A 27,640-nucleotide genomic window follows, 5' to 3' on the forward strand; every position below is an offset into this window, starting at 1 on the left:
CTGGCACGCTAGCGACTCCAAATGGTAACCGCTGGTACTGATACAACCCACAAGGAGTGTTGATGACGAGAAATTCCTTGGAAGACGCATCCAATGGCAACTGATGGTACGCCTCCGATAAGTCAAGTTTGGAAAAGAACTGGCCCCCAGCGAGCTTGGTAAATAACTCCTCAGGACGGGGAAGAGGATAAGTGTCAATGAGGCTCTGAGCGTTGACAGTGGCTTTAAAATCACCGCACAATCGCAGACTCCCATTTGGTTTAGAAACCACCACGATGGGCGATGCCCATTTGCTGGAGGTAACAGGAAGGAGAATCCCTGAAGCTGTTAACCTGTCGATCTCAGCCTTGACAGGCGCACGCAACGCCGTCGGAATAGGACGTGCCCGGAAAAACTTAGGGCGAGCCGTAGGTTTAAGAGTAATGTGGGCTTCAAAATCCTTGGCCCGACCCAGACCAGCAGAGAACACGAATGAGAATTCAGAACACAAGCCATCCAGTTGTTGATACGGAATATCCTCAGATATGAGGTGCACATCATCATCAATGGAGAACCCGAAAAACTGGAAAGCATCATAACCGAACAGGTTTTCCGTGCCCGCATGATTCACCACATAAAACGTGAGGGGCCTAACAACAGACTTGTAGGCAGTGGAAGCATCAAACTGGCCAACGATAGGAATTTTCTGCTTATTATAAGTTCGCAGATTTCGCGTAACGGGAGACAAGGGAGGGGAGCCCAACTCCAAATACGTGCGAGAATTAATGAGAGTTACTGCAGAGCCCGTGTCCACTTGCATGCGAATGTCTTTATCCAGAACATGAACAGTAACAAACAACTTATTTGTTTGAGAAAGCACACAGTTAACATCCATGTCCGATGCCTCGTCCTCGTCGACAGGAACTTTAGGGGACTGACACACAGAAGCAATGTGGCCTTTTTTCCTACATGAATTACACGTGGCCCAACGTTTTGGACACGCGGCCCTGTCATGCTGTACGAAACAACGTGGACAAGAAGGAAATGCGGAACGAACCTGCTTCTGTGGTTGCTGTTTTCGCTGCGAGCGTGGTGGCCCAACGCGACGTTGTTGACGCGAGTGAACCGCCGCCACATCGTCGTTCCCCTGTGAAACAGGCAAATTGTCCGTGTCGAAAGTGGTCTGTACAGCGCCCACATCACACCACGCGTCTATTTGCGCACCAGCAGCGTGAGACACTTCAAAAGATTGAGCGATGCTGAGAACTTCCGACAACGCCGGGTTTGGCAGTTGTAAGGCACGTTGCCGAACTTCTTTATCAGGAGCAAGCCGTAGAATAGCGTCCCGAACCATTGAATCAGCATAAGACTCATGATGAGTGTCTGTGACAAACTGACATTTCCTACTCAGACCGTGTAGTTCCGCCGCCCAAGCCCGGTAAGATTGATGGGGCTGTTTACGACACCGGTAGAACGCTACGCGGGCGGCAACGACGTGGGTGTTTTTTCGGTAATAGTTAGACAATAATTCACACATTTCTTGGAAGGACAGAGAGGCAGGTTCCCGCAGAGGGGCTAACTGAGATAGCAGCTGATAGATCCGTGGGGAAATCCAAGATAGAAATAACGACTTACACATAGGAGCGTCGACAACGCCGAAAGCCAAGAAGTGTTGCCGCAAACGCTTCTCATAATCCTCCCAGTCTTCAGCGGCCTCGTCATAAGGAGGGAACGTAGGCTGAGAAGAGGAAGACAGACGATGAGTAAGCGACGTCGACAACGCCTGAATAGCAGCCGTCAGCTGTGTTTGTTGCTCAATGAGCGCTTGCATAAGCTGTTCCATGTCTGCCCCGACACGAACACCCAAGTCCACAACGCAGGAAAAAAAATATCCAACCTCGTCGCCAAAATGTTATAACCTTTAATCACTAATAATTTGCGTGGATCTGCAAAAGTAGAAACACTAGCGGGTTACATACTACTAACTCCGTATCCGTCATTCGACTGCCGTGCCGTGACATGCGGCCGGCGTCATTCATAGCCAGGTGGCGCTCCCGCGCTCGGCCGAGCTGCGGAGCGCCTCTATCGCCGTGTTCGCGTACTAACGTAGTGGCACTTTTGAATGTCGTGGCACTGTCACAACAATGGCCTGTACCCAGTTCTTCTTAATTGTTTTTTTAGAAGAAAACAGTGAGAACTGGAATGAAAAGTTGAATGAAAGTAAGATTTCACCAGTAAGATTGGGAGACAAAACAAAAATATTGGAATAAACTGTCTTCCATTTGCAGAAGACTTTGCTATACTCTCTGGCAATGTGACATATGCTGTAAAACAAATTAATCTTTTTGAATAAATAGCCAGTAGAACCAGCTTAAGTTTTTCTGCAGAAAAAAAATGAAACAAACATAAAAAATGCAACAAAATCTCTGAAAACAGGTATTGATTAGGAAATGAGACACTTAAAGTAGTAAAGGAGTTTTGCTATTTGGGGAGCAAAATAACTGATGATGGTCGAAGTAGAGAGGATATAAAATATAGACTGGAAGTGGCAAGGAAAGCGTTTCTGAAGGAGAGAAATTTGTTAACATTGAGTATTGATTTAAGTGTCAGGAAGTCATTTCTGAAAGTATTTGTATGGAGTGTAGCCATGTATGGAAGTGAAACATAGACTATAAATAGTTTAGACAGGAAGAGAATACAAGCATTCGAAATGTGGTGCTACAGAAGAATGCTGAAGATTAGATGGTTAGATCACACAACTAATGGGGAGGTATTGAATATGATTGGGGAGAAGAGGAGTTTGTGGCACAACTTGACTAGAAGAAGGGATCGGTTGGTAGGACATGTTCTGAGGCATCAAGGGATCACCAATTTGGTACTGGAGGGCAGAATGGAGGGTAAAAAATCGTAGAGGGAGACCAAGAGATGAATACACTAAGCAGATTCAGAAGGATGTAGGCTGCAGTAGGTACTGGGAGATGAAGAAGCTTGCACAGGATAGAGTAGCATGGAGAGCTGCATCACACCAGTCTCAGGACTGAAGACCACAACAACAACATGAATACTTGTCTTGGTCTGTGTGTCAGGTTGTTTGTTCTACCATTTACTGCAAACAGGTCTATGTTTACTGACAAACTAGGCTGTTTATAGAATGTAAATACAGGTGCTAGCTATTATACTGAGTAGTTTGATAGAGATACAGATTGTATTCTTACTCTCTTTGTTATTTTTATAAGTCTCTTTAGTGGTAGGAGAATTTCTGCATGCCCTATATACCTACAGAGAAAGTGAATATAAAGCTAGTCTAATAACATGACACAACCACCATCAACGAATGGAACAAGAAATGACCCTAATATATGGGTCAATAAAAAGTACTTTTTCAAATACAATTAATTGTTGAAACTTCCTGGCAGATTAAAACTGTGTGCCCGACCGAGACTCGAACTCGGGACCTTTGCCTTTCGCGGGCAAGTGCTCTACCATCTGAGCTACCGAAGCACGACTCACGCCCGGTACTCACAGCTTTACTTCTGCCAGTATCTCGTCTCCTACCTTCCAAACTTTACAGAAGCTCTCCTGCGAACCTTGCAGAACTAGCACTCCTGAAAGAAAGGACATAGCGGAGACATTGCTTAGCCACAGCCTGGGCGATGTTTCCAGAATGAGATTTTCACTCTGCAGCGGAGTGTGCGCTGATATGAAACTTCCTGGCAGATTAAAACTGTGTGCCCGACCGAGACTCGAACTCGGGACCTTTGCCTTTGGCGGGCAAGTGCTCTACCATCTTAGCTACCGAAGCACGACTCACGCCCGGTACTCACAGCTTTACTTCTGCCAGTATCTCGTCTCCTACCTTCCAAACTTTACAGAAGCTCTCCTGCGAACCTTGCAGAACTAGCACTCCTGAAAGAAAGGATATAGCGGAGACATGGCTTAGCCACAGCCTGGGGGATGTTTCCAGAATGAGATTTTCACTCTGCAGCGGAGTGTGCGCTGATATGAAACTTCCTGGCAGATTAAAACTGTGTGCCCGACTGAGACTCGAACTCGGGAAGCAGGAGAGCTTCTGTAAAGTTTGGAAGGTAGGAGACGAGATACTGGCAGAAGTAAAGCTGTGAGTACCGGGCGTGAATCATGCTTCGGTAGCTCAGATGGTAGAGCACTTGCCCGCCAAAGGCAAAGGTCCCGAGTTCGAGTCTCGGTCGGGCACACAGTTTTAATCTGCCAGGAAGTTTCATATCAGCGCACACTCCGCTGCAGAGTAAAAATCTCATTCTGGAAACATCCCCCAGGCTGTGGCTAAGCCATGTCTCTGCTATATCCTTTCTTTCAGGAGTGCTAGTTCTGCAAGGTTCGCAGGAGAGCTTCTGTAAAGTTTGGAAGGTAGGAGACGAGATACTGGCAGAAGTAAAGCTGTGAGTACCGGGTGTGAGTCATGCTTCGGTAGCTCAGATGGTAGAGCACTTGCCCGCGAAAGGCAAAGGTCCCGAGTTCGAGTCTCGGTCGGGCACACAGTTTTAATCTGCCAGGAAGTTTCATATCAGCGCACACTCCGCTGCAGAGTGAAAATCTCATTCTGGAAACAATTAATTGTTATTCTCAGAGTATAGGTACAGACGTACAGTGATGCAATTATATTGGATGCATGACCACTTCCATAACAAATCTAATGTCATTCTATTAACAACATAGCTGCTGCATAAAGTGAGAAACACCAGACATTTAATTAATTTTACATTTGATTTGGTTGCCTGAGGCATGATTCTTTTGCATTGCAAATGTTGTGCTGTGGAAAAGTACCAAAAGTATTAGATGTGTAGAAGTAGAAGTACAGTAAATACAGGTTTTGTAAAAGTGAAAGAATTAGTGAGTAGATAAGTACTAGATTAATTTGATTAACTGTATAAATTTATTTAGTTTACAGAAACTGATCCACCTTGTAATGAAAGTCACTACAACAATTTGATCATAATTTCATTCCAGTATTTGACAGAGAGATTATGAAAGAATTTGGTGAACTAGGAATTCTGGGTGCTACCATTCAGGGGTATGGATGTGCTGGTATTTCCAATGTAGCTAGTGGACTGATGTGCCGTGAGGTGGAACGGATTGATAGTGGTTATCGATCTGCCATGAGTGTGCAGTCTTCCCTAGTTATGGGTCCAATTCATGATTTTGGTACACAACAACAAAAGGACAAGTTTCTTCCAAAGTTGGGTAAGCTATGTTTTGTTTGTTCATTAGGTGTAAATTTTATTTGAGAAAAATATAGTAGAATTGTTGCCAACAGCTTTAAATATGTTTGATCACTTTCCTTATAACTTAAACATTATTAACAGTAAATAGATAGACGAGCACAAAATGTATATTATCAGATTTGCAAGTATATTTATTTATCTACAATATTTATTTGTTTGAATACGTGACAGGAATGCTTATTACATCAATGTTGTGTTTGTACATGATAGTTTACTGAATATTTATCAGTTTGCAAAAAAAAATCAGAAATTACACACATTCTTTTAAAATATAAGTCAATAGATAGTAATTATGTGAAAAAGCTAATTTGCTGGTAACAGGTCAATGATAAATTCTGAAATGATATAAAACCCATATGTATTAAATTCTATTCATACAGCAATCATTTACTTTCATATTATAATGTACCCACACATATGGGTAGATTATATTTGCAACTCGTACAGAATGATGTTTGCATGCAACAGTTTTGAGTGCTTCCTGTATCTATTCCAGAATAATTCTCCTTTTTGGTCTTTATATGATGTGATGTGGTATGAATGTGAGGGTGGGTGTGTGGGTGGGTGTGGGTGTGTTTGTGGGTGGGGGGAGGGGGTGCTTGCACACACTTGACTCAGTACGTTTCCTTTTATTTTGAATAAGTTGTTCTCTGTCCGCCCCGGTAGCTTAGTGGTCAGTGTGACGGAATGTCAATCCTAAGGGCCCGGGCTCGATTCCTGGCTGGGTCGGAGATTTTCTCCACTCAGGGACTGGGTGTTGTGTTGTCCTAATCATCACCATTTCATGCCCATCGACGAGCAAGTCGCCGAAGTGGCGTCAAATCGAAAGACTTGCACCCAGCGAACAGTCTACCCAACGGGAGGCCCTAGTAACACGCATTTACATTAACATGTACCTTTAGAATTCTTCTGACACACTTAACACTCAAGACTGACCATTTGTCTGTAGTGCCAAAGAAGTCTAATATTGACATTAGCCAGAGATGTATTCTTCCAATTCAGTCAAATAACATGGCCAGTTACATATTGTCAATAGTGCAAAACATACCAAAATATATTTATATCTGCTGTAAGAGTGTACAGTCATGCACACTTTTGTTACAAAATTCATTAATTCCAAGTCAATTATTGAGTAATGCACATTTATTTTTATATTTTTGTGTTGAAGTTGCCTGTATTATATGTTGCAGTAGTCTATTTATAATTAAGTTTTTATTTGCTATTGCTAGAGTATTCTATGAATGTTGTTAAGGTTGTTGTATATGTCAATGTTGAAAGGTATTTGATTGTCACATGTTATTAGTAATAATAGTATTTATGTAATGAAATGTAGTGGTCACTGATTTAAGATGGACAGTAGACATGTTGTCTTTGAACAGTCAGAGAGTTGGTTTTGTGTGCCAGTTTTTGGCAATATGTGTTTGTTGGGGAGATCAAAGGCATATGTATTTGTTGGTGAGATCAAAGGCAATAAGTGGACAAAACTGAGAATTATGAATAGAATAGTAGTGTAAAGTACACTTCAGCATTGTGATGCATGTATTAATGAAATCTTGGCATAGTGCTGTGGGCTTCATTACTTAAAGAGCAGCAAAAAATTTTGATGTTAGAAGTTTTTGCTGGTGGCATTGTAGATCTGTGAATGTTGTGAAATTTTGCCTACTATGGTTACATGTGGTAGCATAACTTTAATAAGGTAATGATGAAATGGGAAGTCTTCAGAAGAGACCTAAAAACTGAGGAGTGGATGCACCAGCCATTTGATGGATGTAGTCATAATATGATCCACTCAGTGCGTCTTTTCTTTAGTGTTCAATCCTGAGGTTGGTTTGCAGCAGTATGCCATACCCCCATCTATTTCATTGCCTCTTCATTTCTGCATATGTAGCACATCCCGTCACTCATAATGTGCTGCATTTGTGATGTCCTCCGTCATTCCCAGAAATCCCTCCCCTCAACATCTCCTTCTGTTATTGTTTAAATGATGTTATTGTGTCTTAAAATGTGGCCTATGAGTTTGTCTCCTCTTGTTTGTATGCACCTCCAGAGGGATCTGGTTTCCTGTACTCTTCTCAGCATCCCTTCATTAGTATTTATACCTCTACAGCTGTTCTTCATTATCCTTCTGTAGCACTAAGTCTCCTGGGCTTGTAGCCATCTTTTTTCTTGTTTTCCTAGTGTCCAAGTTTCACACCTGTATATGGCTGCATTCCAAACAAATTGTTCATGATCCATTTATTTGTTTTCAGACTGATGTTTTTTTTTTTTTTTTTTTTTTTTTCAAATTTAATGCAGTTTTGGCATGCTGCATTCTGCTCCCAGTTTCTTTCCAGCTTCTACCATCCCTGGTGATCCTGCTGCACACCATCACTTTAGTCTTTCTCTTGTTTATTCTCATACTATACAGATTACAGAAAATTATTTCCCTAGTGCAGAGTAACTTGTCTATATATTCTTTCATTTCTGTGACTACGGCACTGTAATCTGTGTAACACAGCATGTTTATCTTTCTATATTCTGCCCATTAACTTTGATCCCCACCACAGTAGTTTCATGAACTTGTCTATAGCTTCCTGGATGTAAGTATTGAATATAAGAGGTATTGTGAGTATAAGAAGTATTGTGAGTTTAATGGCACTGCATTATTAGACAAACCTTCTCAAAGTCATATTTGGGCGTTACCTGTGGCTTGTGAGAAAACACCTGCTTATTATGATAACCACTACACTATGATGTGACATCTCACAGTGCTTTGGACCAGATGAGATGTGTGTTAGGTATAAAATTACTATGATTTCCTCAGTACACTGCAAGCCATTCAGTGCCGGTACACAGCAGAGAAACCAGTGCAGAATATGCAGAGCGTCCTCGTTTCTTCACAACATCTAGGGGAAGAGGTGATATTCTTCCCAGGTACTAGTGAACAGAGAGGCAATGAAGTAGTGTGCGCTACATCCAAGGATGCCTACTTAACATCTGCTGAGACACAATGTAACATTCTCCTATAACCAGTGATATTACTGTTGAGACATAGGAAGAAAGAGTGACTGGACATGAGGGACAACAAGCTGCAACCTGGCCATTGCGTAAGTCCTCGCAGCCACTGAGGTGGAATAAAATCCTTTTGATGTGCATCTAGATTCAGTACTGTCTCCTAACACATGTATTCCTCCTGTAATGCATGGTGCCTGTGGTGTACAGACTGTAATATGTCACATTTTAACTGGTTGTTTTTTATACACACGCAAAAGGGCAAAACCTAGTTTACCAGTTGATCTGTCATCTACTTTAGCATTTGAGAAAGTGAATGTGGTATGACTTTCAAGATTCATAAAAGGACCCCCCTGCGGGTTCGGGGGTTAGAATAGGCCCGCGGTATTCCTGCCTGTCGTAAGAGGCGACTAAAAGGAGTCTCAAATGTTTCGGCCTTATGTGATGGTCCCCTCTCGGGTTTGACCTCCATCTTTCTAAATTATTCCGAAGAGCGAGCCAATTGGGGAAGGGCGCCTTACATGGTGCACTGTATCCGCCGTGCGTTGAGACCTTTAGCCGGCTTTTTCGTCGTTGCACTGGTGTCCCGCTCGTTTTCCATCTCTTGGGCGAGGATACGTCCCTGGGTGCGATTCCCACGCTGCACTCTGCAGTGTTTCTTTTAACTGCGACGACGACCTTGGACAGTTTTGCACCTAAGATCCAGCACGGTAGCCAGCCCGTTGTGGTGGGGCCGCCATGTACCCTCTTGGTTGTAGCCCCCTGACAACACAGGGATCGCTCTCCTGATGCCTGCGCCGTTAACTCCCCACGTATGCCAAGGAGTAGATGCCCATCTCCTTGGGGCATCGGGACTCCCAGCAATGGCCGTCCTGCCAGGTGGCTATTGCTGCGGCTGGGTGGCGCCCGTGGGGAGGGCCCTTGGTCGGAGTAGGTGGCATCAGGGCGGATGAACCGCAATGAAGCGTGGTACATCATCTCTCGCTGGTGGGCCTCCACCAGCAGTCTCTAAGCGATCGAGGTCTAACCTCAACGGCAGGAAATACGAACCACGATCATTTCCCTCCCTGGCCACTCCATGGGAGGAACGTATGGCAAAAGAAGGCAGTGGAGACTATTCACCCCGGCTCCTTGTGTGTACGCGAGTTGATGGGGAATCGTTTATGTCAACCAAGCCCCAGTTTTTTGTGGAGCATTTAGAGGACAAGTTCGGGGAGGTGGAGGGCTTGTCCAAGATGCGCTCTGGTTCTGTGCTCATCCAAACGGCATCCTCTGCCCAGTCACGGAGGTTGCTCAATTGTGACAAGTTGGGGGTAGTTTCAGTTAGCATCACGCCGCATAAGAGTCTCAACATGGTCCAGGGTATTATATTCCACAGAGATCTTCTTCTGCAGTCCGACGATGAATTACGCGCCAACCTCGAACGACGAGGTGTTCACTTCGTCCGGCGCGTCCATCGGGGTCCGAGGGATAATCAGGTAGCCACCGGTGCCTTCATCTTGGCCTTTGAGGGTGATGTATTACCTGAAAAGGTTAAGGTGATGGTTTACCGTTGTGATGTGAAGCCATATATCCCACCTCCGATGCGGTGTTTTAAATGCTGGAAGTTCGGGCACATGTCATCTCGCTGTACTTCCAGCATCACGTGTCGGGATTGTGGACGTCCTTCGCATCCTGATACTCCATCTGCCCCGCCTCCTATCTGTGTTAACTGCGGAGAACACCATTCCCCCTGCTCGCCGGACTGTAGGATCTTCCAGAAAGAAAGGAAGATAATGGAATATAAGACTCTGGACCACCTGAGCTACACCGAGGCAAGGCGGAAATATGAGCGGCTACATCCCGTGCCCATGACATCCTCCTATGCCGCTGCTGCAACAGCGATCCGATCCTCTCCGGTGTCGTCGCGTACTGTTGCCTCTCAGCTATGTCACAATGAACCGGCCCCCTTGGTTGTGGGGGGCACTTCCCCCTCTGTTGCTCCATCTACTCCAGGAGCAACACCACCCCAACCATCGGGGACATTCGTCCCCCCTTCCCAGCCGGAGAAGCGTGGGGCTTCTTCAGCTACTCTAGCCAGAAAGGGGTCCCTTGGGGCCCTCCCTTCCCAGGCTTCGCCCAGTGTCAAAGCGGAAACCCGCAAAGGTTTGAAACAACAACCGGTCGCTGGTCATAGGGCTTCACGGTCGTCGTCCGTCCCTGAGATTGACCCCATGGGGCCCTCCCAGCCAGACCCTCCAAAGGCACAGCGTGCGAAGCAGTTGAAGAAAAAGGCTCCCAAGCATCCTGACATTGCGGTGGCACCTGTCCCACCGCAACCTTCAAACTCTGCGTCTGAGGACGAGGTGGAGATCCTGGCGTCTGCTGAGGACCTCGATCTCGCCAGTCCCTCCGGCGCCATGGAAAGCACTGGCACAGGTGCTCACTTGGAGGCAGCAGGTGACCCAGCGGCGTAATCTGCCTTCCCCGTCCCGTCACGCCTTTCCCAGCCATGGCCAATACCATCCTCCAGTGGAACTGCAGCGGTTTCTTCCACCATCTAGCTGAGCTCCGCCAACTTATCAGCCTTCACCCTTTCTTCTGCATTGCTCTCCAGGAAACTTGGTTTCCAGCAATGCGAACCCCCGCCCTCCGTGGCTATCGGGGTTATTATAAGAACCGAGCAGCTTATGAAAGGGTGTCTGGTGGCATCTGCATATATGTCCTTCACACTCTGCACAGCGAGTCTGTCCCTCTCCAGACGCTTTTAGAGGCTGTCGCTGTACGCGTGTGGATGCCACAGGCTGTTACCGTCTGCAGTCTTTACATTCCACCGGATGGTGATGTCTCGCAGCATGTCCTGGCTGCACTAGCCGCCCAATTGCCGCCACCTTTCTTGCTATTGGGCGACTTCAACGCCCATAACCCTCTGTGGGGTGGGTCAGTGGCAACAGGTCGAGGCGCCATCATTGAGCATTTATTGTCGCAGCTTGATCTCTCGCTGTTAAATGATGGTGCCTTCACACACTTCAGTGTGGCGCATGGCACCTACTCCGCCATTGACCTTTCAATCTGTAGCCATAGCCTCTTACCATCTGTCCAATGGAGTGTGCATGACGACCTGTGTGGTAGTGACCACTTTCCGCTTTTTTTGTCACTACCACAGCGTCACTCTTCTGGGCGCCCTAGCAGATGGGCTATGAATAAGGCTGACTGGGACTTGTTCTCCTCCACTGCCGCTTTTGAGCCTCTCTCTACTGATGCCATTGATGCGGTGGTTCAAACGGTCACCACCGGCATCGTTACTGCCGCCGAATCTGCCATTCCCCGTTCTTCTGGGTTCCCTCGGCGGAAGGCTGTGCCTTGGTGGTCGCCTGAGATCGCTGAAGCGATTAAAGATCGCCGGCGGGCGCTCCAGCGTCACAAGCGACATCCCTCTATAGACCACCTTATCGCCTTCAAACGGCTGCGTGTGTGGGCCCGCCTCCTTATCCGCCAAGGCAAGAAGGAGTGCTGGGAGCGGTATGTGTCCACCATTGGCCTCCATGTCACTCCATCGCAGGTCTGGGCCAAGATTCGACGCGTCTACGGCTATCGGACCCCTGCCGGCGTCCCTGCGCTCTCACTGAATGGAGCAGTTTGTACTGAGTCCGACGTCATTGCAAATCGCTTAGCAGAGCATTTTGCTATGAGTTCCGCCTCTGCGAATTACCCCCAGGCCTTCCGCTCCATTAAAGAGCGGATGGAACATCGGAGCCTTTCGTTTCGCATCAACCACCCAGAATCTTACAATGCTCCATTTAGTGAGTGGGAATTTTGCAGTGCCCTAGCTGCTTGCCCTGATACCGCTCCTGGGCCAGATCGCATCCACTGTCAGATGCTGAAACACCTTTCAGTGGACTGCCAGCGGCGCCTTCTCGCTCTTTACAACCGTCTTTGGGTCGAGGGGGAGTTTCCGTCGCAATGGCGGGAAGGCATTGTCATCCCCGTTTTGAAACCTGGAAAGAACCCTCTGGAGGTGGACAGCTACCGTCCCATTAGCCTCACCAACGTTCTTTGCAAGTTGCTTGAACGGATGGTGAGCCGGCGCTTGAATTGGGTACTGGAGTCTCGGGGCCTTCTGGCTCCGTCTCAGGGTGGGTTCCGTAAAGGCCGCTCTGCCACCGACAATCTGGTGAGCCTGGAGTCGGCCATCCGTACTGCCTTTGCCCGCCGTCAGCACCTGGTCGCTGTCTTTTTCGACATGCGGAAGGCGTACGATACGACATGGCGTCATCACATCCTTTCTACGCTTCATGGATGGGGTCTTCGGGGTCCTCTGCCGATTTTTATCCGCAATTTTCTGTCGTGTCGTACCTTCCGCGTGCAAGTCGCGGCCTCATATAGTTCCTCCCACGTCCAGGAGAACGGTGTGTTACAGGGTTCTGTTTTAAGTGTCTGTCTGTTTTTAATAGCCATTAACGGGCTGGCTGCGGCCGTGGGAAATTCTGTCTCCGCTTCCCTGTATGCTGACGACTTCTGCCTTTACTACAGCTCTACTGGCACTGCAGCTGTTGAACGTCAGCTACAGGGCGCTATCCGTAAGGCGCAGTCTTGGGCTGTAGCGCATGGGTTTCAGTTTTCTGCAGCCAAGACCCGCGTTATGCATTTCTGCCGGCGCCGAACAGTCCATCCTGAGCCGCGGCTTTATCTTGCCGACGAACTGCTTGCTGTGGTGGAGACCCACAGGTTTTTGGGGGTGGTTTTCGATGCCCGGTTGACTTGGCTGCCTCATATCCGGCAGCTCAAACAGGCGTGTTGGCGGCATCTCAATGCTCTGCAATGTTTGAGCCACACCCGTTGGGGCGCCGACCGCTCTACCCTGTTACGGCTCTACCAGGCGTTAAACCAGTCCCGCCTGGATTATGGGAGCCTGGCTTATGGCTCAGCATCCCCATCTGCGTTACGGGTGCTGGACCCAATTCTCCACAGCGGGATACGCCTTGCCACTGGTGCTTTCCGCACCAGCCCTGTGGACAGCGTACTAGTGGAGGCAGGTGTACCTCCACTGCGGTTCCGACGCCAACGTTTGCTGGCCGCTTATGCTGCCCATGTTCTAAGCTCGCCCGGGCATCCTAACTATCGTCTCCTGTTCCCGCGATCGGTCGTCCGTCTGCCAGAACGTCGGCTCCGCTCTGGTTGTACAATAGCGGTCCGCGTCAAAGGGCTTCTCTCTGGGCTTCAGGTTTTCACTGTTCCACCTCCTTTCCGGGCTACTTTGCATACACCCCCATGGTGTGTTCGCCGCCCTTGCCTTCGGCTCGACTTGGCACAGTGCCCGAAGGACTCAGTCCCTCCAGAGGCCTTCCGCCGCCGCTTTTATTCCATCCTGGCCACGTATCAGGGCTCTGGCATTGTTTACACCGACGGCTCGATGGTTGCTAGTCGAGTCGGTTATGCGCTCACTCTAGGGGACCATTCCGAACAACGTTCCTTGCCGGCTGGCTGCAGCGTTTACACTGCGGAGCTGGTCGCCATCTTTCGAGCCCTAGAGTATATCCGCTCCTGCTCAGGTGAGTCCTTCGTTATCTGTAGCGATTCCCTGAGCAGTTTACGAGCTCTCGACCAGTGTTTTCCTCGTTCCCGTCTGGTGATGGCTATCCACGAGTCCCTGCATACTCTTGCGCGTTGCGGCCGCTCTGCGGTCTTCGTGTGGACCCCAGGCCATGTTGGGATCCACGGCAACGAGAATGTTGACCGGCTGGCGAAAGAAGCGACTAGTGCACCATCTCTGGACGTTGGCCTCCCGGAGACAGATTTGCGAGCATTCCTACGCCGCAAAATTCTGGACCTTTGGGACACTGAATGGCGCGCCCTGCCTTCACGCAACAAACTTCGGGCCATCAAGGGGGCTACCGGTGTGTGGCGCTCCTCCTTGCGGGTCTCTCGCAAGGAGTCTGTTGTCCTCTGCCAGCACACTCGGCTGACACACGGCCACTTATTGCGCCGTGAGGACCCGCCTCTGTGTCGCTGCGGCTCCGTTTTATCTGTGGTGCACATTTTATTGGAGTGTCCGCTTTTAGCTGTGCTCAGGCAGACGTTCGCACTGCCTGACACGCTCCCTGCCCTTTTACTAGATGACTCTGCCATGGTGGACTTAGTTTTGCGTTTTATTCGGGCAGGGGGTTTTTATAGTTTAATCTGTGTGTTTGTTTTTTTTTTAGCGTTGATTCTGGCTTCTAGCCTCTGATTTTAAACTGAGTTTTTAATGTGTTCTTGGTGGTTGGCTTTTCCTCTTTTTTTCTCTATGGTCGGCCAACCACCGTCACACTCTGTGTGTTTTACTTTGTTTTGTCTGATCTCTGTCGGAGTCTTTCTCGTCCTGTGTCGTCTGACGTCTTCCCTGTTCGTTTTTATTCTCTTTGGGCGGTTTTAATTTTTTGGAAAAAGGGACCGATGACCATCGCAGTCTGGTCCCTTTAAATCCCACAAACCAACCAACCAACCATTCATAAAAGGACACAATGTAATGCCATTCTTACAGTCATTTGCTGTACTCTCATGTGGTCTGCATGATGTATGATGTCCCTGTATCATTATTTGTGATTGTTACATTATGGTATTAACTACATAGTCATTTCTGATGCTCTGTGCTGAGCCAACTATCCATCTTCAAAAAATTTGTAATTGTTCAGACATGTGTACCTGCTCCAGTTTCATGATGCAACAGCAATGAGGAGTCCAGTTTTCATGTCCATATTGCAGGAATGAAACAATAAATACTTGCTACTCTATCAGTTTATTGCTTATTCCTAGATCATTATTGAGAAGACCCAATGGCAGATGTGTCCAAAGGCTGCATGGGTAGTAGAGATTCTGTTTTCCATGTCCTTTACAGAGGTGCAGTATTCCAAGAGGATTCTTCTGACATTGATGTCTCTTGAGAAATTAAAGCCACACTGAGATTCCAGGACTGTTTTCTTCAAGACAGTCTCAAGTGTGTTCAATAATATTGAGCAAAGGTTTTACCTGTGATGAAGACCCAGTATGTGCCTCAATAATTGAGCCAGATGCTGTGATTATCTTTCGTAAACATGGTGACTATCATAGGCCTCTCGCATCAGATAACTCTTGTAGTTCCTTTGCTTTCTGTTGCCACCGGTTGCTCTTTATTTTAGGTTCTTTGCTGCAACATGTATTTTACATCTATTTGAAATGTATCTTTTTAACTTTAATGAGTAGAACCAGGGCTTGAGATAGATTTCTCTTTTGGCATTGAGATTTGAACTTTCAAATTGTTCTAGCCTTTTTCTTTTCTAGAAACCAGTGGTCTTTTCTTCTAATAATACACAGGCATTTTAAGTGTTCTCCATCCCAACTCTAATTCATTTCTGGTGACTGGTGATGATGAGTCAGCTGGTCTAAAATAGTGTGTTGGTAGTCTGTGTTGACAGCTCATTTTAGATATTTTAATGTATCAAATCCTCTCCAAGAGGGGCACCGAGTGAGGTGGCACAGTGTTTAGCATGCTGTACTCAAATTTTGGGCAATGACAGTTAAAATCCATGCCCATGCCTCCAAATTTAGGTTTTCTGTGATTCCTCTAAATGACTTCAGGCAAATGCTGAGATGGTTCCTATGAAAAAGGGCATGGCTGATTTCCTCCCCATCCTTTTGTGATCTGAGCTTGTGCTCAATCTCTACCAACCACACTGTTGATGGGACATTAAACTCTAATCTCTCTTCCTTTCTTCCAAGAGGGATTGGTGAAATGGCTGTGAGGCTTTCAGTGAGTAGAAAATCTAAGATAATTTAGGTAATCCAATTGTTGAGGATGTTTACTGTCAGTTGACATGTCTTCCAGAACGAGATATTCACTCTGCAGCGGAGTGTGCGCTGATATGAAACTTCCTGGCAGATTAAAACTGTGTGCCCGACCGAGACTCGAACTCGGGACCTTTGCCTTTCGCGGGCAAGTGCTCTACCATCTGAGCTACCGAAGCACGACTCACGGCCGGTACTCACAGCTTTACTTCTGCCAGTATCTCGTCTCCTACCTTCCAAACTTTACAGAAGCTCTCCCGCGGCTAAGCCATGTCTCCGCAGTATCCTTTCTTTCAGGAGTGCTAGTTCTTCAAGGTTTGCAGGAGAGCTTCTGTAAAGTTTGGAAGGTAGGAGACGAGATACTGGCAGAAGTAAAGCTGTGAGTACTGGCCGTGAGTTGTGCTTCGGTAGCTCAGATGGTAGAGCACTTGCCCACGAAAGGCAAAGGTCCCGAGTTCGAGTCTCGGTCAGGCACACAGTTTTAATCTGGCAGGAAGGTTGATATGTCAGTTATTCACCATTATCTTAGCACTGCAAATCAACGTACTGAACAAGTTTGTTCTGGAAATTGCACTAGTAAGTGGCTGTTGTGCTTTGACTAATACCTTTTTTCAGAGACTGAAACTACCTTTCTTCACCATAGATTTGTTATCCCCATGGAGCTGCATGTGTTACTGCACTGTTCAAAGTGTACCAACACATAGCTTTTTGCCCAACCTGTGGTGATAGCAGGATTTCATCTCTTCTGGGATTATCTATAAGGTCACAAAGAAATTTGTAGACAGTGTATATGATTCTTCATTTGATACTGTGTGTCTTGAAACAAAATGATAAAACCATGACAACATGAACCAGGAACAGTATGTTTACACAAACCGATGACGGATACCTGTTCAGTATCCTTTGCTTCTTATGATGCTACCTAGCTGGAGATTGTGGTAGAAATGTCATTGTGACAACAGTGTGCATTTAGAATCACATACTATGTGAAATGCTCCCCATTGGCACTTACTGAACAAAAGAAACATGTAGGGTGGGAGAACTAGCTTTGCCTTCCCAGCCACCACTTTGGGTGTTTCCTTGTACAGTAGCCAGAGGACAGCAGCACATCCATTTTTGGACAAGGAATAAAGAACTGACAGTAAGATGAGCACTGATCCCGTTACTGTTCTTCTGGAAGTACTGAAGAAGGTGAGACAGTGGTTAAGAGACTGGAGTAACACTAAGGAGGTTGGGTATAAAATCTCCTCCTCGCCATTCAGATTTTTGGTTTTCATGGTATTTGTAAATTACTTAAGGCAAATGCCAGATGGTTTGTTTGAAAAAGTTGCAGGCAATTTCCCATCCCATCTTTCTCCTAACTGATCTTGTGCACCATCTCAAAAGACCTTGCAGCTTCTGATGCATTAACCTGTACCTTCATTTTCTTATACTCAAACTGTTTTAATTCAGTCTGACATGCCTGTACTGTGTCCTGTGCCCACCTCCATGCTGTGCCCAGTAACGAATGTCAGCTCCAGTTGAGTTTATTGTCACAAGTTTGAATTTATTATGCTTCTTTTTGTTATGGAGATCTAGGCTGAAGTTGTGTTGGCTAGGATCTTGATTTCTCTGAGTTTGAATTGTGATCTGTTCCTGCAGAACTGTCCATGTACATCTTTTGTATGTCGTGTACATTTTCCACTCCATGTTTAACCGTACTTGTGGCAGTCTAATCAATATAATTTTTGTGGGCTTGAATTATATATATTTCTGGTGCCTGATAAATTAAACAGCATTTGTGTACAAAATTGAAGGAAAAGCTTTGTTACAATCGAAGAATCTGAGAAACTGTATGCAACAGCATACCAGCCAGACTATCTAAACAGTTCCATACATGGAATATGTATGCCACTTATAATTAAAAGAAATTTTGTGTGTAGATCAACATGGGAAATGGGCACAAATAAAGATTTTTTTGAACCAAAATTCTGTGTCACAATGTTTTATGCTGGAACTCTGTAGCAGAAGAATTGCCAGAAATTCAAACTTAAAACAGTAACTTCAACTGAAACCCAGGTTATTTGCTTAACACAGTGTGGAAGTGGATACTGCACATTGAGAGGCATGCTGGACTGTGTGAAAACAGTTTTAAAAGATATGGCATATGGACTGGTGCCCAGGTAAGTTTCATTCTTGCATGTTTGGTTTGAGTGGAGATTGATGGTTGGGTGTTACCCCATCTTTCAGTTGTTAGCATTATTTCCACGGACATTCAAACTGCCTGCCTCGTCTTCTGTGTTTCAAAAGCTTTGTATCCTCCACCTTGTTGTAGATGGTGTAATCCGTAAACCTTAACAGTCCATTTTCCTCGTGACATTCATTTTTTAGATGGTTGTGAAAAGCTTAGATTCTAGATTTTAGTGACACAACTTGGCTAACAAGAAGACTTTTCCATGACTGTGTCCATTACAGTTAACAACACATGGAGTGAAAAAAAAACTAAAAACAAAATATTCAGAATTAATTTACACATTCTAACATATGTGAGTAACTGCCTGTACAAGTCTGTTTCTCCATTCTTTAGCAAAAGGTGAGCTTATTGGTTGCTTTGGTCTCACTGAACCAGACCATGGAAGTGATATAGCTGGATTACAAACGAGAGCAAAGTACTCAGTGGCTACTAAATCATATTTCCTTACTGGAAGCAAGACATGGTAAGTTGGTCACTGCTGTGGGAATTTTTCAGTAATTTTTATTAGTAATTTGAAACGTGTGTTACTAGGTGTGAAGCATAGCATTGCTGGTGGTGTTCATGTCTCTAATGCAAGTTTATCATTGCATATTGTGTGTGAAATTATCAAAAAATTGCCCTGATTTAACATTTCATTGTCTACCTATTTACGTTGATGTAAAATTTGTTCATGCTTTGCAGAAACCCATACATATTATGAGACCTATATTTTATCTTTTCTGTGAATAAAATGATGTAGTTACTGCAGAGAGAGAGAGAGAGAGAGAGTGGGTGGGCACATGTGCAATATACTAGCGAGAATGTACTGCTTTTCAGCCTTTTAATTTTTGCTGTGCTTCATGGCATTTATTACCAGAAGACAATCTACAGCAAATGCAAAAGTTTAATTATCCAGTGGTGAACATCATTGCAGACACAAACAGCTCATCTGGTGTTTAATAATCACAAAACAGTGCAACACTACTTATATCACTGAAATATGCATAGTATTATTTCTCAGTGAAGAGAAAGTGTGACAAGTTGAATGATTTACAAGTACAAAGCCTCATGAGAAAGGCAAATTTGGACTGTAAAAAGGCACTTGTATTTATTTTAATACATGATTCATTGTTAGTTTTATTTTGATCTGTCACAGGCAACAAATTTCAGGCTTTCATCTACAAGTATCCACCAGATATTCTGACAGTCATCAAGCATAGAATTTACAGTTTGTGCCAAAGAAAATGAGATTCAGGAATTGAAGATGAATGTATGTATGTAATATGCAGAGGTCAAGAAGTCATTGAAGTCCAAGGAATTACCAATTCAGCTTTTTTTTCATATTATCTGTGTGAGGTATTTGACTCTGCAAATCTCTGCTTTTGTGTGGAAAATATGAAATTTTGTATACTTAAAGGTACCGTGCAATAAGCGAATGCTTTACTAGAATATTTTGTTCATCATCTGGCAATCCACAAGAAAAAAAGTTCTCAGAATAAATAACATCATAATATATATGTTACGAAACAAATAGAAGCATAGAAGTAATACTCTTCTCCCCCGCCCCCCCCCCCCCCCCCCGATTCTCTCTCTCTCTCTCTCTCTCTCTCTCTCTCTCACACACACACACACACACACACACACACACACACACAGACAAATGGTTCAAATGGCCTTGAGCACTATGGGACTTAACAGCTGAGGTCATCAGTCCCCTAGAACTTAGAACTACTTAAACCTAACTAACCTAAGAACATCATACACATCCATGCCCGAGGCAGGATTCGAACCTGCGACTGTAGCGGTCGCGCAGTTCCAGACTGCAGTGCCTAGAAGCACTCAGCCACCACGGCCAGCCACACGCAGACACACACACACTTGTGGTAAGTAGGAGTCATGGGGCAGACAGAACTCCTGGACATTCATCTAAGTGGCCAGCATGTAGCCATACATGAAAGTTATAACAATCTAATTCCCACCAAAATTTACATTGACTTTCAGTAACAATCTCAAGGAAAGTATTTATAAAATTAACTTCCCAACGCAGAGACATTTCATTTCATTTTTTATTGGTCATTTTAATCATTTGTTGTACAAAGTATACAATATTATATTGGACAAGTCATTGTGATTTGCAATACACATTTTTAAATCATACAAGTATATTTACATTGATTTAGACTTAATATTATCACAGCTGAAAATTCGGCTTTCATACGTGATATTTAACACAGGTAATTCAATCAGGTTTATTTACATAAATCTTTTGATTAACATTTCAGTCATTCCTTTTTTAATATTTGGCAACAAATTTTTATGTTTCAAGATATTCATCTATACTGTAACAACACTTTTGCAATAAATATTTATGGACAGCAGTTTTAAATTTTGAAGTGTCTTTTATTGTTTTAATATTATTGCTTAGCTTATTGTAGAGTCTGTTTTGTGTTTGTTGTGGTCCATTCTGTTTCAGTGTTGTGTATGCATGTTGAACATGTATATCCTTCTTTCTCCTTGAGTTATGCAGATGGATAGTCTGGTTAATTGATACAAGATTGTTGCTGTTTTGTAAGAATTGCCTAACAAACAGTATCACTTTTAAGATATACAGAAACAGTAGCGGAAGGGCGTTAAGTTTCCTAAATGAGGGCTTACATGAGCTTCTTGAAGCAGCATTTTCTGTGGCTCTTACAATTCTCTTTTGGCATATAAAACAACTTCTGCTTGCAGATGTATTTCTCCAAAAGATTATGCTATATCACAATAAGGATTCTGCCTGGGCAAAATGTACATTTTTAGTGTCTCTTTTGATGTGCAACCAGAAAGAATTTTGATAGTATAACAAATCTTATTCAATTTATTTGTAATGTATTTTGCATGTTGAACCCATCTTAGATCTTCTTGTTCCATATTCGAAGAAATTTTGTAGAGCTTACATTTTCAAGAGTCCTGGTAAACAACTCTATGTCTGGTGTTGGTGGACATTTATTTTTCACTGTGTGTAAGTGTATTGTAACTGTTTTTTTCTGTATTTATTACTAAACTGTTTCAAGAAAACCAGTCTGTATTGTGGGTGGTACACTTTTTAATCTCGTGCAGTAATTCTTCTCTGGTCCTTCCTTTTATTATCAAATTTGTGTCATCTGTGAATTTTATGTAGTTATGACATGGATTGGTTGGTTCCAAGTCATTCACAAAGAGTAGAAACAGAGTTGGTCCTAGAATGGAGCCTTGTGGTACACCTAATACTCTGCTTTTCTGAGCAGTCGGACTTTTATCTTGTTCCCTTCTTGGATAGCAAGCTCAACTAATTACTCTCTGTTTTGGAGATATGGTTTTGTCCATTCATAGTCTGGGCCACTAGTACTGACAGATTCACGTTTCTTAAGCAACATGTTGTGATTGATGACATCAAATGATTTAGAGGGGTCTAAAAATATGCTGAAATATGCTCTTTGCTGTCTATTGTGCTTAAGGCTTCATTTAGGAATGCAAAAATAGCCGTCTCAGTAGATTTAGATTTTTGGAATCCATGTTGCGTATTAAGGAATTTCTTCTATGAAATTGATTAGTCTTTTTTCTTTTTCATTTCAAATCACCCATCTTTGGGGTACATCAGATCAATAATCACTTCTTTGATGCTTGTGCTCTCTTTTTCTCCCAATAGTTCTTCATTCTATCTGATCTCTTCTTTCTTTCTTTCCTCCTCTGATATCTGAATCAGTTTCCTGGTGTTGATCTTAACTTGGAACCTCTTAGTTTTGACTTTGGTCACGGTCTTGGCTGTACCATTCTTTAACATGTCTTCGGTAATCTGGAGTTCTCTCAAATCCTTTTCCACTTCCTTAAACCAATTGGGTTTAGTACTTTTTTTTTGTGTTTAGTTAGTCTGTCGGGATTCATTTAGAGTATGTGTCCATAGAAATCATTCCTCCTTTTCCTCATGGTTTTTGAGAGTCTATCCAACTTTGCATACAGGGCTTTGTTTCTGTAGAAAACTTGTTTGTTATTTTGGAATTTGGGACCCATGGTCTTTCTCAAAATTTTCCTCTCCTTGATTTCCAATTTCTCCATTTGCCCTTTCCTCCCTATGACTAGTGTCTGCTGCATAGAGTGCTTCCGGCTTAATTACTGTGCTATAATGCCTTATTTTGATTTTCCAAGAGAGGGCTTTCTTACTGTATGTGTTTTTGGTTTTCGAGAAAAATAGTTCCATTTTATTCCTTCTTGCTTCTATTGCTTTCCCTTCAAGGTTGTTCCATTCAGTCCATTCCCCTAGGTACTTGAAACCCCTAATCAACTCTATTTTTTGATCCCCTACTTTAATTCTCTTAGGAGTAACCAGTATATTCGTCATAATCTTCATTTTTTCGTAAGAAATCTTAAGTCCTATCTTCCCTGCCTGCTCTTGTAACTTGGCGATTTGTTCTTTAGCTTCCTCCCATGTTTCCGCAAGCAGCGCCATGTCGTCAACAAATGCCAAACACTTAATCGTGATTCCTTTGTTTTTTTTGTTCCAAGTCTTATTCCCCTCTCATTCTTGCATTCCATTGCCTCACAACCTTTTCGAGTGCACAGTTAAACAACACAGTTGAGAGACCATGCCCTTGTCGGACCCCTGTTCTCATCGCAAAAGGTTCTGACAGTTCACAGGCAACTGTTCAGAGAACTAAAATATAATGAAGATATTGCTTTCATTAAATATGTTAGACTCTATAAAACCATATTTAAAAGAGTTGTCAAGGCAGCAAAACAACTGGCAAATAACAGGCTAAGTTTAAATCATAAAAATAAGACAAAGGCTCTGTGGTCTGTCATTAAATCTGTGTTAGGTGTTAAAGCCTGTAACCAAGAAATTTCAAAAGTTGACATTGAAGGAAATACTATTGTAAATCCAGCTCAAATGCCAGAGTACTTTAATGAATTTTTTTATAAATGTAGCAAAGTCTAATGTAGATGTAAGAGATTATCACAACAAAGTAAATCCCTTTGGCCTAGGCAAAAACTCTGAAAACTTTATGAAATTCTCAAAAGTTTCTGTGGAGGATGTAGAAAATGCTATTCTAACATTAAGAAACAAAAAATCTGCAGGTTGGGATGGAATACCCACCAAAGTTATTAAAGTGGTACACAATAGAATTGCAAACCCACTAGCTCAGATAATAAATCAATGTTTTGAAGAAGGCTGTTTCCCAGAGGTACTGAAATATGCTTCTATCTAAAATATTTGAAAAACTTGCTGTTGCACAAATCCAAAACTTCATTGCAAAATATTCTGTTATTCTAAACAATCAATTTGGTTTTCAGCAGGGTAAAAACACCATCAATGCAGTAAACAGTTTCACTGAGAAAATAAGCACATCGTTAGACAAGGGAAATAAGGTGGCAGGAATTTTCTGTGACCTCACAAAGGCATTTCATTCCGTAAACCATGCATTGCTTGTTTACAAACTTGAAAAGTATGGCATTAGCGGCAGTGTCCTACAATGGCTTAACTCCTACTTATCCAACAGAGAGGAAAGAGTTAGCATTTTTTCAAATGACACATATTATTTTTCTGACTGGAAAAAAAAATATCTCAGGGTGTTCCACAAGGATCCATATTAGGCCCAGTCCTATTTCTCTTTTACGTTAATGACTTACCATTAAATATCAGCTCCTCATCAGTTCTGTTCGCAGATGATACTTCTGTCTTAGTTAAAGATCAGGACTCAGAAAAAATTCCCAAATCTGTGATCAGTACTCTCAGTACCTTAGAAACTTGGTTTCAGCTAAATGGGTTGAATCTAAACATATCTAAGACTCACATGATAAAGTTCAGAACCAAACAGTGAAAATGTGAGCAAATTAAGGTTGTACACAACAACCAAGGTATGCAAGAAGTTGACTCAGTCAAATTCTTAGGTTTAAATGTAGATCAAAATTTGAGCTGACAGGCACACATTGAATACCTGACAAATAACCTGAGCAGCTATGCATTTGCAATGCACATATTGTCAACTGCAACTGACATGGACACACGAAAAGTAGCATACACAAGCTACTTCAAAAACGATTAATAGGTATGTGGATACTAAAAATACAGAAAAAAAATCATACGAAATATGTGCACTGAAAATCACAAAGAATCATGTCGACCATTATTTAGAACACTTAAAATATTAACTCTGCCATCCTTATACATACACTCCTGGAAATGGAAAAAAGAACACATTGACACCGGTGTGTCAGACCCACCATACTTGCTCCGGACACTGCGAGAGGGCTGTACAAGCAATGATCACACGCACGGCACAGCGGACACACCAGGAACCGCGGTGTTGGCCGGCGAATGGCGCTAGCTGCGCAGCATTTGTGCACCGCCGCCGTCAGTGTCAGCCAGTTTGCCGTGGCATACGGAGCTCCATCGCAGTCTTTAACACTGGTAGCATGCCGCGACGGCGTGGACGTGAACCGTATGTGCAGTTGACGGACTTTGAGCAAGGGCGTATAGTGGGCATGCGGGAGGCCGGGTGGACGTACCGCCGAATTGCTCAACACGTGGGGCATGAGGTCTCCACAGTACATCGATGTTGTCGCCAGTGGTCGGCGGAAGGTGCACGTGCCCGTCGACCTGGGACCGGACCGCAGCGACGCACAGATGCACGCCAAGACCGTAGGATCCTACGCAGTGCCGTAGGGGACCGCACCGCCACTTCCCAGCAAATTAGGGACACTGTTGCTCCTGGGGTATCGGCGAGGACCATTCGCAACCATCTCCATGTAGCTGGGCTACGGTCCCGCACACCGTTAGGCCGTCTTCCGCTCACGCCCCAACATCGTGCAGCCCGCCTCCAGTGGTGTCGCGACAGGCGTGAATGGAGGGACGAATGGAGACGTGTCGTCTTCAGCGATGAGAGTCGCTTCTGCCTTGGTGCCAATGATGGTCGTATGCGTGTTTGGCGCCGTGCAGGTGAGCGCCACAATCAGGACTGCATACGACCGAGGCACACAGGGCCAACACCCGGCATCATGGTGTGGGGAGCGATCTCCTACACTGGCCGTACACCACTGGTGATCGTCGAGGGGACACTGAATAGTGCACGGTACATCCAAACCGTCATCGAACCCATCGTTCTACCATTTCTAGACCGGCAAGGGAACTTGCTGTTCCAACAGGACAATGCACGTCCGCATGTATCCTGTGCCACCCAACGTGCTCTAGAAGGTGTAAGTCAACTACCCTGGCCAGCAAGATCTCCGGATCTGTCCCCCATTGAGCATGTTTGGGACTGGATGAAGCGTCGTCTCACGCGGTCTGCACGTCCAGCACGAACGCTGGTCCAACTGAGGCGCCAGGTGGAAATGGCATGGCAAGCCGTTCCACAGGACTACATCCAGCATCTCTACGATCGTCTCCATGGGAGAATAGCGGCCTGCATTGCTGCGAAAGGTGGATATACACTCTACTAGTGCCGACATTGTGCATGCTCTGTTGCCTGTGTCTATGTGCCTGTGGTTCTGTCAGTGTGATCATGTGATGTATCTGACCCCAGGAAGGTGTCAATAAAGTTTCCCCTTCCTGGGACAATGAATTCACGGTGTTCTTATTTCAATTTCCAGGAGTGTATATGAGATTATTATATTTTTGTACACCAGACATGAATTATTTGAGGGAAACCGTTTTGTCCGTTCACATGATACCAGAAACAAAGAAAATTTTATGCTTCCCATCCACCGCCTCAGACTGTATGCCCAGGGACCTCAATACATGGGAATGAAAATTTGTAACAAATTAAAAGGGAACAAGTTGATGCAGGTGAATTTAGGTTCACTTAAAAGAAAACTATATGAGGTACTGACACTGAAGTGTTATTACTCAGTGGATGAATTCATGCAGGACAAATGGGAAATTTGAGCTGGGTACAATGTGTTATCCTTATAGTGCTGTTATTTATTATAGTGCTATTACTTATCAATGTAAAAATCATTGTAATTGTTTTATAAATTTTTGACATGTCTCCTGTACGCAAACCAAATGGATTGCAAATGTACGTCATGAGATGATTAAAACACAATTCACAAAAATTCACAATTCGCCCATGAATCTGACTTTAGAGGACGTATTCGTGAGTGTCTCCTTGATGATATTTAGAGTTTTGTCATCCAAGCTAAACTCCTCCAAAATATTGAACAACGACTCTCTGTCTATGGAATCACAAGCTTTTTGGAAGACTACAAAAGTCACTATATATGGTTTTGCCCTCTGCTTCTGATATGCTAAAATGTTTCTGAGGTTTAAGATCTGTTCAGGTCAAGATTTTCCTTTCCTAAACCCTGCTTGATGCTCCCCAATCTGGCAATTCAGCTAGGATTCTACTCTTTTAAGTAGAGCTCTGGACAATATCTTGTAGGTCACATCCACCAGGAAAATCCCTCTGCAGTTATTGGGGTCAGATATAGGACCTTTTTTGTGAAGAGGGTGTATCAGGGCCATTTTCCATTCCTCTGGAATGATTCCTTTCTTCCATATCTCTTCAAAAAGTTTCTGGAGTAAGACAATTTCATTTTTGCTTGCATACTTCCATTATCGTGCTGTTATCTGGTTTTCACCCAATGCCTTGAAATTTTACATATGATTTAGTATTGCTTGGATCTCACTTAGAGGTGGAGGTTTAGAGCCTGGGTTGGGGGATGATTTCAGTCCACTATTGAACGCCATCTTTTGGTGTAGTTCCTCACAGTTTAGAAGTTCCTTGAAGTATTTTGCTAGTATCTTACAGTTGCCCCTATTACTATCCTATGTTCCCTTTTTTGTCCTGAGGTGGGGGGTCATATCTGTTTAGCTTCTCCCTGAAGATCCAATAATAGTTTCTCATGTTGTTCTTAGCAAATTCATCATTTATCTTCCTGAGCAGTTGGTCTTCTTGCTCCTTGGACACCATCTTTCTAGTTTCCACAAAGTGCTGCCAGGCACTCTCATCCCTTTTGGTTTGCCAAATGTGCCACGTCTTCTTCCTCAAATCAAGTAGTCTATCACACTCATCATTCCACCACCTGTGCTTCTTCATCCTGGTAACAGGACCAAGCTGCTCTGCCTTGGTTATAAGACTCTTCTCCATCTGTTTCCAGTCCTGGTCTTCTAGGTCACTGGTTAACTTGCCCCATTCCTCCTCCTTCACCTTTATGTTCTCTGGATCATATGTCCTTCATGCAAGGTTTTTCCTATGAAAGTTATTCTTGGGGATGATCTTCAGTTTCACTTTAGATAGATAGTGGTCAGAATCGAGGTTGGCCGCTTTGAGAACCCTAACATTTTGGATTTCCTTACGAAATTTCCGCTTTATTGCAACATGATCTAATTGGAATTCTCCCAGGAGAAGGTTAGGTGAAACCCATGTCTTCTGCTTTCTTGGTAATTTCGTAAAGCTAGTTG

General features: G+C 44.1%; 1 protein-coding gene across 1 annotated transcript in view; it reads left to right on the plus strand.

The window, feature by feature from the left end:
• Positions 1 to 27,640, plus strand: part of LOC126248776 (glutaryl-CoA dehydrogenase, mitochondrial) — a 173,108-nt gene that overhangs the window by 71,196 nt on the left and 74,272 nt on the right. The window contains exons 4-5 of the mRNA XM_049950145.1: positions 4,966 to 5,199; positions 18,580 to 18,709. Coding sequence (XP_049806102.1) covers positions 4,966 to 5,199; positions 18,580 to 18,709 — 364 coding nt within the window. The remainder of the gene's footprint in view (positions 1 to 4,965; positions 5,200 to 18,579; positions 18,710 to 27,640) is intronic.

Source organism: Schistocerca nitens, chromosome 3 (assembly GCF_023898315.1).
Source record: "Schistocerca nitens isolate TAMUIC-IGC-003100 chromosome 3, iqSchNite1.1, whole genome shotgun sequence".
NCBI lineage: Eukaryota > Metazoa > Arthropoda > Insecta > Orthoptera > Acrididae > Schistocerca > Schistocerca nitens.